The 11536-nt window shown below is 46.9% G+C and overlaps 1 protein-coding gene and 1 long non-coding RNA gene across 2 annotated transcripts; one reads left to right on the forward strand and one right to left on the reverse strand.

Moving 5' to 3' along the window:
* Positions 1-52: 52 nt before the first annotated feature.
* cap1 (CAP, adenylate cyclase-associated protein 1 (yeast)) lies at positions 53-6781 on the reverse strand. Its single transcript, XM_048994534.1, has 13 exons — positions 6622-6781; positions 4779-4897; positions 4536-4636; positions 4353-4430; positions 4073-4216; positions 3835-3920; positions 3531-3636; positions 3243-3420; positions 2955-3130; positions 2694-2817; positions 2267-2349; positions 1755-1898; positions 53-1469 (listed from the first exon to the last, which is right to left on the reverse strand). Exons 2-13 carry the CDS (start codon positions 4882-4884, stop codon positions 1386-1388), a joined length of 1410 nt encoding a protein of 469 aa, XP_048850491.1. The 5' UTR covers positions 4885-4897; positions 6622-6781; the 3' UTR covers positions 53-1385.
* LOC125719598 (uncharacterized) lies at positions 6322-10669 on the forward strand. Its single transcript, XR_007385117.1, has 2 exons — positions 6322-6498; positions 7958-10669. It is a non-coding gene; the product is annotated as an uncharacterized LOC125719598 (long non-coding RNA).
* The last annotated feature ends 867 nt before the right edge of the window (positions 10670-11536 follow it).

An 11536-nucleotide genomic window follows, 5' to 3' on the forward strand; every position in this document is an offset into this window, starting at 1 on the left:
GGAAGGTGAGACACCCAGGATTTTCTACAGACAAATAGAACAAGACAGGGAATCTCTAGTAATGTTTTATTGCATTGCAAGATGTCTTCCTCAAGAACAATCGATTAGCAGGTATATTCCTAACCCCAATAAGAAAGTGGCAGAAAGGGCGTAAACAAATGTTATACAGAAAAAACAACAGATGCCACATGACAGCAATGCAGCTGAAGGGACACCAGAGGCAGACAGAGGCGTGTGTTTGGAGCCGAGGAGGAGTCTAGGGATGTGGGGGAACCGTCTCCATGCAACGATGGGGATTCCAGGTACCATCTGGCAATCTCTGGGTCCCATTACTAATGGCCATTTATTTTTCGCTGTGGCTTGAGTGCATGAATAAATAGGGCAGGGTGTGTTGGGGGGGGGGCGTTACTTTACGGAATAGTCTGACTTACAGGGTGAGGAGCCTGAAGTGCTTCTAGGGGGCATAATGGCTTTTCCTCAACACGCACACATGCAACGCAGCCGGAAACCAGCAGCATGTTTTACCAGTAAGCCATTTTCCAGTTAGTGCCCAAAATACACCTCCCAGTAAATCCACCAGTGTGGGGTCATTAAGTGGAATGTTTACTTTGGAAAAACAATTTAGAAAATAAACAGGAATGCGATTGTTGTCTGGAATGGGATTTTCTTTTTGATCTTTATCTCTTTGTGCATCAGCATACAAAAAAAAAAAAAGTGATCCTGCACATAAACTCGTTATTTCATGTCATTAATAAGTACTGAAAATGAAAAAGTGAAAATGAAAAAGATTCTGGAAAGTATCTCTACGGACATTACAGTCGTCACTGTAATTGTTTGCACGCAAGACAGTGCAGATAAAGGTTACACATGTGCTTTACGGCTGGATTGCATAAATCTCCAGGAGCTTTAGAGCACCTGCCCCCTGACCAAAAAGGGAAGGACATTGATACCAGCCACACCCATTCCCCCACCTGATTCGCTACTGTAAACCAGAACCATTACCTGATTGGCTACGCGAAAAAGGAAGCTGATGCAGGACAAACGCCTTGCTTCACTGTTTTGGCCTTACTGAAAAACATCTTCACAGGCTGGAATGTTGAAATTTAAAAAAAAATTGTGGTTGGCAAAAAGGAGGAAGGTTCTTTATCATTGGCCAGTGCTAAAGCCTTGTTTAACCAACTGAATGAAAAGCTGCTTTCCGCAATTGGCTGAGGGATTGCTCCAGGTAAAGCGAATCATCCTCTCATTGGCTGAGGGATGGAGCAGCTCCAGCTGTGATTGGGTAATGGGGGAACATGGTGGCGGGTAAAATTTCAGTCTACTTTATGATTGTTTGGTCAGCCCGTTTGGCTTTTGCAAAGGGGGCGGTCTCACGTGCTACCCTTTTATCCTGCAATCTCACTTGCCGTGGTAACCAGCTTCTTGCCATCCCACACGGTTTTGAACTGCTCCGGTACGGGGATCTCAGTCTGAGGAAGAGCAAAAAGTTGAGTGTCAGACTTGCACTACATGTACAAAAAAGCATATTGCCTCCATCATTAACAATATGGCTGCTGCAACTCTAGGCATGTGCAGTTCTCATTTACTCTTTGCTGGGAAAGGCAGGTTCATGGGACATCCACTGCAGCCAGACCAATACAGTAGCACCCATTAGCCCAAAACAAATTATTCCAAACCAAAATGATGATTCCTCTCCAAAGGGCCACCCCTAATCCCTCATTTACCACTGACCCAGGATAATGTCCCACACTTACATAGTCTCCACCATCTCCAGGCACCAGGACGTTCATCTCAGAGCTCTTGGCACTGACGATCTCAGTGGCCAAAGAGGCGGCACTCAAGTAGACATGGCACCCGTCCGTCTTGTTGATGGAGATGGTAGGAACCTTCCCCATCACCTGGACACATGCAACAAGACAGACTCCATTTTTAGAACAAAATCGGAGGCAAACCTGAACAGCATCAAAGCAAAAATTTCACCAGCGAGAGCAATATTTACAAATCACTGCACTAATTAGCAGACTCAACTGCGCCTTAAAGTCCCTGCAAATGTATTGTTTGACTGGTAGAAATGTGGATGGTAGCAACAGCAGTCACTTTAAATAAGAGAAGGAGGCACCGATGAGAAGACAAAAGGCGTCTGCACTAAACGGCCCTGGCTCGTACGACCACAGATGACCCCCCCCTTGTATAAACACAGCTAATGAGGCAGATTGCTACTTATACTCTGAAAATGATCTCACCACCAGTGCATGGAAAATCTCACCTGGACTTTGACATCTTTACAGTTGATCACCTCCACAATCCCAACGACGTCATCAAACACTAGACCCAACTTCTTGCAGTTGTCTGCAGGAAGCAGGACAGAATAAAAACAGGAGTCATGTTACGCCAAATCAGCACGGTGACCGACTACAGTTTTTCCGACCACAAGACAGGGCCTATTGACCAGTTCCTTAGCAAGGTGTGACAGAGAATCAAATGTCATGCTATGGCGTTATTTTAGGACTGAGTTACAGACATTAGCAGATACTTTGACCTCATCTCCGTTACTGGATTTGCCATGAATCAGTATTGATAGCACGCATCCATCAGGAACTCAGTCTGGTGCGATACAGCATTTGAGGTCTCATGCAGAGGGGCCCAGCTACAGCTGATGCTTTTTGTGTGCGCGAGTGCAAACACACGCATACCGAGAGTGATGGAGTTGATCTTGCCCTTGATTTGCAGGGTGCTGTTGGTGCATTTGAAGGCGTAGACAACCTGCTTCAGCTCCGTGTCGCTGATCAACAGGTTCGGAGCCCCCACTTGGTTTTCCTGAAAAGTATAAGACGAAAAGTAGTAGTGAGGGAGGGGCACAGTGTCCAGTGCTCGATGTCATTTCCCACCCCCCCCCCCAGGGTGACAGCCTAGCAATGTTGGGCTCCTTCTCAGACGCCACCAGACCACCTTACCACTCTCCACTTCTTGCCATCCAGCTCGAGGACAGGGGGGAGGTCACGGACCGCGGCAGCAGGGGTCGTGGGCTGGGGCGCGGAGAACGGCTTGGGGCCAGAACGGATGGGCCCCCCCTGGCCCTTCAGAGCTGGGTTCTTGTGAGTCTTCTGGTCATCGGACACGTGTTTCAGACCTGTGCAGCACCATGAAGTCAAGACAAGAAGCCCCAAGCCGTCACGCATAAACCAAGTGGAAACAGCCACATTCCTGAGATCCGTCTACAGAATCGCTGTGCAGCGGCTCACCCTTGGTGACGTCAGCACCCTTGTTCAGCGAGGCAAAGAGGGCGTTGCGAGATACGGTAGAGTCACTGCCGGCGGGTGACTGGTTCAGATCAATAGGAGGGGGTGGGGGCCCGGGAGGGGGAGGAGCAACCCCGGCAGGGCAGGCTGGGGCAGCTGAGGAGGCAGATGCCACTGGACCCTGCAGGAGGAGGCGGCAGCAGGGATGAGGAGAACCATCCATACAGACCATGTGGAGCTCGTCCTTCATGCCGAAGGGTCTGGGAGCAACGGAAGCGAGCAGCCACTCACAGTCTTGCTCCAGGAGAGCCCAGTGGTGTGGTGCTGCTTGATGTAATTCTGCAGCTCAGTCCAGATAGACAAGTAGGCTTTCACCCAGTCCACGTGCTTCTTGTCCCTGACAGACAGAGGGATGCGAGCAAGATGTGAAGCGGGGGAGCGAGTCGGCAGCTGGAGGGACTCAGACACCATTTTGTACGTAAAGAAAAGCAAACTGAGGCCGGAAGCGGAACAGAGAACCATAAAAACTCTACCAGGTCAAAAAAAAGGGAGCAAGAGCTAGATAGGAGGAGAGGGAAACAGAGGAGTCCCTCACTTGTCCTTGTAGTCCTTGAGGACACGGTTGGTGTAGAACATGGCAGCGTCTTGCATCTCTTTCACATAAGGACCTGGCTTGGGCGCCTAGGAAAGGTAGTTAAAAGGTGAGTCAAACGGATTAAATACAACAAAACTACTGTTTTCCCCACGATAAATGTGCACACTCAGCAGTATTCATCATGCCTGGAGCAGAAAACAGACGAACATGCAAGGGCGTCCTACAGGCGCTTGCTCACCATTGCTACCCAGCCAAGGGCAGGAATGCTCTCGCTAACAGCAGAGAGGTGATTGAAGAACGCAGAGGCCCGGTTCTTCTCACGAAATGCCTGGACTTGCTGGATCACACTGGAAACTGGGGCCAGCAGGGTGGTCAGCGCCGCCTGGTGGACGAACAGAGAGACGCAGGTGACACAGGTTGAGGCATTGCACCCGAGCACGTTTTTAACCTTCAGAGATTTCGCGAATGGACGGATACAGTCCACCCTCCGTGCGTAAAACTGCCAAAGCGAGACTCACATCCGAGGGTTTCTGGGAAGAAGAGCCCAAGACCAGGAGCTGCCTCTGACAGCTGAAAGCCTGCTTCATCATCTGTGCCTGCAAACCACAGTCAGGGGAGTCAAGGAGGAGGAACAGTCATTCCAAAGTTCTCAAACTTCCCCATGAACCCAGAAAACTCAGCCAGCCGTCGGTCCCACTTACATGCGTTTGGACATCGCCACCTATCTGCTGGCTGAGGGAAACGTACTCAGCAACTGGGCCAGAAATGAGCTCGTCATAGGCTTCCACATACACAGACACGGCTGGGAGAAAAGCAAGAATACAGAACAAAGAACAGAAACATATAAGCTGCGCAATGAATTTCGTTCAACCAAACTGCTAGGATGCTGTTCAGACGGAGTGACTTCTGCTCTCAGAGACGGCAAACAAAACGTCTCCAGGTACCTCCAGGGCTTCCACCGGACGAGCCGCTTCCTGCACCCCCGGCGACGCTCTCCAGACGACTGACCGCCGTCTCCAGACGCCGCATTAAGCTTTCCATGTCCGCCATAGCTGAAGTGGCTCTAGGAGAGAGAGATTAGGGTTGGCGGGGTGGATGACAGCAAAACAAGAACACTGAAGGGGACTGGGCCAGCTTTGGGTAAAGATTAAACCAACGACTGCGACCGTTTGCTTCCCAATCTTCTCCACCTTCCAGATTCTCCCTCTCAATTACACCGAACTGGAAACGGACCACATTCTGATGCCAGTAGCATCCAGACCACTGCTCCAGGTTATATTAAGATAAGAGATATTGACAGTGTTCACAAATGTGCTTAGTCAGAGAAACTTGCACCAATAAGATACCCAGAAGGCTTGATATTTTCCCGGCAATATGATCCACTTTCAGCTGCATCTCTTCCCCCCCCCTCCCCAGTACTAATCCAGGAAATAGGCAATGTTCAAGGGTACAAAAGCAGCCCACTTTACAAGAGCAGATCATTCAGCACGGCACTGCAGACCCTGTAGGACCGTCAAGCTAGACCAAACTTGTTTAGGCCACTCCCAGTTTGGCAGTATCAAAGTGGGGTGTGGATACAAGTACATAGAGCAGGTGAAATCCCAGCTACCCAACCTCAGCAAGCAGCTGTAGGGAAGAGGTTGGATTGGGCAAATAAAGGCATCTCTCTCTCTCTCACACACAGCCAACATTCCATAATTTGTTAAACCGACACCCTTCATGACAGAATGAATCACAGGTAGGTTCATCCTTGGTCCATCAAACCCTGTACACCCCCCTCCAATGAACTGAATTACCTCATGCCCTTTGTCACCTGAAACATTAACGAACAGAAAAATTACCATGTGGGAAGACAGAAAACGGATATATACATCTCCATCTCTCCGTTTTCTGACAGGGAAATAGTAACTTGAGGACTTCCGCTCAGCTAAATATACACACTCCCACGGAGAAAGTCTACAAACTATGACTTAAGATCAATACGGCGACACGAATTCAACTAGAAGTTCATTCTAATAAATCGTCTTACAGCTGCCTTTTGGGGCCTCCGTACCGACCTAGTAAGTTATAGCAGGAATAATTACGGCATACAGGGACATCAAGCGGAAGCTGCGTCCGCCACGCTGCGCTTTAGCGACGGAGGGGAGAAGCAGAGAAGCGCAACAGCCGGGCCCGAATGCAGGTCAGTTCTGCTTTAGAGACTGGAAAATAGGGCAGCCTCCACCGCGCTGAGCCCAAACACCCAGCGCTGAGGGCATCTCCGCAAGCCTGCTGGAATTGGATTTGGTATGGGCGAGCACACAAAAACACACTTTTGACAGCGTCCGTCGCTGCTTGGCACCTTGGCTGACAGCGACATTAATTGACTGTGATCAACAAGCCGCCAATCATATTGCAACCGGCAGTGAACAGTCAGTCAGCCACCGCGAGAAATTCATGCCCGTCTCTCTGTCTGCCTCAGTATTTCCTGTATTTTTAAGGTTTCACCCCCCCCCCCCAATCCTCCCTTGCTGCGCCCTAGTCTGCAAAAAAAAAGCGCACAAGTTTGCAAAACCAACCGCGAGGGGACGGAGGCCGCAATGCATCTGCGCGAACAAAAGACGCATCGCGACTTACCAGCAAAACCAGTACGAGTGGTGCATGGAGGTACCAGTTATTCACCAAGTAAGGAGCCGACTAGCTCTGTCAGTCCGAACAGGCTGCACATTTGCATACAGCCGGAGCGCGTTACTTAGTCACCACAAATGCATTAAAAGCCGCTCATTCACCATATGAAACATTGCTTACCTAGAGTCCGAACCGGGGTTAACGTAAGTGCTGCGATCGCCGTGAGCGGGTTATGAACGCAGGTCCGCCAGATTAGTCGGCTCGGTTCCGCCTCGGTCTTCCTGTATAAGCGGCACCTTTCCCGGCAGCCCCCGCGCGGGGTTCCGCCCACCTCGCCCAGTCGTTCCTTTCCCTTATAAGGAGAAGAGAGAGAGCAGCAGAAAAGAGGAGAAACTCTTCCGTCTTCCTATGCATTTAAAATCCGATGATGTTTCTCCTCAAGATGGCTGTAATCTAAGTCTAATTTAAATTCACATTGTTGTAATTTCTGGTGTTACATTTATAACGGCCTATGCAGCCTTTTGGACGCGAAATGTACATTAGCTGCATTAAGGCTCAAGTTTAGTATTTCGTACACAAATTGGACTGAGTCATTAAGGAAACAGTAGCAGATTATTCTGGACATCGTTCGTAAAATGCACCAGCAATACAATATTTCCCGTAGTCATTGTGGTAAATGGGCCCATGCAGTGAAAATTCAGAGAAACATACCACATATTGGGCATTATACTTTCCGCATATGCTCCTTTTCCCATTGGACTTTCAATGGGCGTGAGCAAAAAACATTATATAACTTACTTTCAGGTGATTAAGGAGCAAACCTGAAAGTTACCTCTATCTTTTCCTAGCTGTGTGACTAATGAAAATTGCAAATAAATTATGTTTCCCATTTACAATGCTGGAATTTGGTGAATACATTTTGATATATTTTCACAGGATATTTGTTTGTGTGGAATAATGACATCCCTGAATCTTAGACATATAATTTGGTCCCAGCAGTGAAAAACGTGTTTTATGATCTTTGGTGAAACGTGAGAGGATTACAGATTTGGTCATCGGAAATTGAGCCTCTCAGCCGGTTATTTCGTTGCCAGTCTGGGCGCCTCCACACTCCCTCCTTTCGTGCACTGAGGGCCTGGACGATTCAATCCAGTGTTACAAAGCCCATGCTAATACAAATTTAACAAGATATTTCTGCGCTGTTCGCTGGGCTCTGAAACATGAGAGCTTAACCAACACGACCCCATTAATGTGTAATATATCAAAGCAGTCACATCCATGTATGCATCGGGAAGTGATTATGCAGTCAATAAGCAGCTCGATATATTGGGAGACCATTGTCTTCGGGCAGAATAATACACTCTACTAGACCCTTTAGGATCAGTCTAAGAGTTTAAATAGTCTAATAATTTTACAATGACCTTTACTTTGGTATTATTTTGGTGGTCATCAAGACTATTATGACAAAGGAACTCCATCAATCCATCTATTTTCTGTACCTGCTTGTCCTATGCAGGGTCGCGGAGATCCAGAGCCTATCCCGGAAGTTATGGATGTAAGGCAGAGAAAAACCCAGGATGGGGCGCCAACCTATTACAGGGCACACATTCACACTCATGGACAATTTGGTAACTACAAAGTAACTGAAGAATAATTGTGTTACATAATGATTTGAACATACATTTCGATAATAACAGCGGGGATCACTCTAAAACCGGAAATGGGATTTACATCATGGGCCAATGATACCACAACTTCCTGCAAAGTGCAAAACAGCTTCAGTTGTTCTGGTTTGCATGGACTGAAATTAATGTTGCGATTCCTTTCATAACCATAACTAACCTTCAAACACGGCTTTTGACGTGACTAAAGTGCTGGACAATATAAGTAGTAGCTTGCCGCAGACTTTGTACTTTTTAACTAGCACTTAAGTTTTAACATTTTATATAAATGCCTTTACCTGATAAGGGCAGGCAGACAATCGCCCAATTTACAGAGACATTATGTGACAAGAAAATTATTTTATCCTAGCATATTAATACAATATTATACAGTCAAATAGTATGTATCGCTAACAAAGACTGATTGACATACACACCTGTTACTATGGGTATGGAAGACAAACAGCAATGCATTTTTGAGAACAATACTGAGGGATGTGACATTGCAGGTTGGATGACGGCAAAGCAAATTTACCTCTGTTCTAAATAAAGGAGGAGGGACCTTTGCGATTGTATTGAGAGGCTATATTCCAGAAAAGGAAAAACACCTGTATTTCAGTCAGTGTGGCACTATTGCGCAAAACAATAGTGAGTGTCTGCCACCTAGTGGCACACTTGTATAATTACACCCTGAATATATCGTACCTCGAAGCATTAAGATGGTGCTACGCCGTATTACTCTCGAGCTCCATTCAATGCCAGTAGGTTGTAGCAGAAGGCAGAGTGGAAGCTTACGCTGTAAACCTTACTTTGAGAAACACACGCAAGTTCACCTGTAAGTCATCTGTATCTCAGTTGATACATTTACCTGTTTGTAGTGTGCAGACATATTTCACACACACTGGTATGGGATATAACACTAGTTGTCCCTACATGATCACCTTCTACATCTGTTCTCCATTTTTTCTTGATCACGGGCAGGAAAATAATCCACAAATAGCATCCAGAAGGGGCATTAAACAAAATATAATTTAAAAGAGGGCCAGAGTGGACATATGACATCATTGTAAATTTCTAAGAAAGTAATACTTGACTAATAAACTCATCCAGTCGCTATACTGCTCATTTGAAAAAGCAATTCCTCATTCCACCAGCTGACCACATTGAATTATTAACTACATTCAGCTTATTGGACACAGGCAGATCTGATTGCAGGCAGCCCTCTTGGATCCAGACCTCACCATATATTGACCCAAGAGTGTTACAGGGCGTGTGCAAGCTCGCATACTTACTCAGCACGTACTGAATTTTGTTAGACACCTACTACTCAACCATCAATACAGTATGTACTATATGTACGCATGAGAACAGAATGGATATATTTAGACAGACTGCAGTTGCCATCTCATACATCACCTGGCCCAGACTTTTACCAAAGACGTAGCTTGTCCCCCAGGAGAGTTTAAAATGGTCAAAAACTATGGAAAAATTACATATTCAAATCAACTTATGTAACAGGGTATTGTTTTCTACTTAAATACTGCATGTACAGAGATGATACTTTACCATCTTGACAAAAATTTCTAATCTAGTGACACTTATCACTGCTCCTGCGGCCCTGTGGGGCAGCGTAGCATCTATTGGTTGCACAGAATGTAATATATCATCCAGGTACCGTCCGGCTATTGTCTCCTCCATACTGAGGACCAGGCAGAATGTAGTACGCCGCCCGGGTACCGTCCGCCTACCGGCTCATCCATACTGAGTATTTGGACATTCTGCTCACTTTACATACTATATTTCACCCACTATGTAGTAAACAAGTATGCAATTTCAGATGTACCCACAGTCACCGCAAGGTTTCTGTAAGAACGCTATGCCAAAATCTAGGAAAATTCCAAAAGAGATGAGGGGGAAAATTCCTGCAGCTTCCCAGTCAGAAAAAGGGCCATTTTAAGGTGCCACAGTGCGAGGTATAATTCCCAAGCAGAGAACAACTGAAACAGTGGTGAATCTTCCCAGGAAAGGCTGCCCTGCCAAAATGTGTACAGTAACAACTCAATCAAGAAGTCCTGAAAGATCTCAGCAGAATATTTAAAGAACTGCAGGCTCCTCTGGCCTTAGCTAAGGTCAGTGTTTATGACTTCACAATCTGAGAGAGACTCAGAAAAATGGGATTCGTGGGAGGGCAGTAAGTTGGGATTCATCAGCGGCCTGGTGAAAAAAGCCCACCACAGGCTGCTTCTCATAGGCACGCTGAAACGAGCCAAATCACTCCTGCTGCACCACGGAGGGCGTCCGGTCCCTCTGCGCAACTGTGTGGCATGCCAGCCATCCGGCTGGGAAACGGCGTGATTTATGGTGAGCGGATAAAGCGGCACAGTGGGTCATAGGGACTGATCCCAAAACATCCCAGAAGCAACTACTTCTGCAAAGGAGAGTGGGCGAAAATCCTTCAACAGCAGTGATAGGCTGGACAGTCAATTATGGAAACTATGAGGGGGGTATTCCTTTTACGCTGGTGATGGGCGTGTTGGGTAACCTTGAATAAAGTGATCATTTAAAAATACTATTGTGTGTTGACTCAGATACCCTTTATCTAAAGATCTGAAGCTGTTTGTGGTTAAATAAATATATATACATATTTACAGCACTGTAGCCAAAATTCAATGAGCAGTGGTAGAATCAGCTGGCAAAGGTCACTGCCTCCGCCTCTCCATCTATTGACCAACTGTGACCTAAGCAAACCACCCATCTTCTAGCAGCTGATTCTGGAGCTTATCCCAGGAGATCAGTCTGGGACACTCACACGTCACAGGCCATGCAGTCAAGCTGAGTATCCTTCAGGCTGAATTGGGAAACTGCAGAACCTGCAGGGAACCTGTGTGCCACATAAGGAACCATGAAACTCATGAGCAGAGGTGGGATTCGAACCCACAACCCTGGAGGCAGCCCACTGTGCAGAGCTATAATAAACTCCTGCTGCTTATTTATTTTTGCTTCATGACTCAATCATGCTTAAAATAAAAGCATTGTATGATTCATTTAACGTAAAACTAAAACAGATTGGGAACCTTGGACTGACCTTCGATTGAGGTCTTTCATATGGACTGATGAATGTACTGAACCATGGCACCATTCCAGCATGCTGGTCTGGCCCCGCCTCACTCCGGCGTCGGTAAGTGCGGGTGGCATTAGTCAAAATCCACAATAAAACATGTTGCCGCAACAAACTGGCCCTGATGAACTCGTGAGGGTAAATATTTTGCCGTTTTCCCCGAGTAAACAAACACGCAAGGACACAGGAAGTGAATTGAGCTGACTGTCGCGACGCCCTCATTGAGACGTCTGATGTACGTAAGAAGCTTGAACGCCGCCAGAGGAAGGCGCCCGCAGGGCCTGATTGCCGTCACATGCTGAGTGTGACTCACAGT

This window comes from Brienomyrus brachyistius, chromosome 23 (genome assembly GCF_023856365.1).
Source record: "Brienomyrus brachyistius isolate T26 chromosome 23, BBRACH_0.4, whole genome shotgun sequence".
NCBI lineage: Eukaryota > Metazoa > Chordata > Actinopteri > Osteoglossiformes > Mormyridae > Brienomyrus > Brienomyrus brachyistius.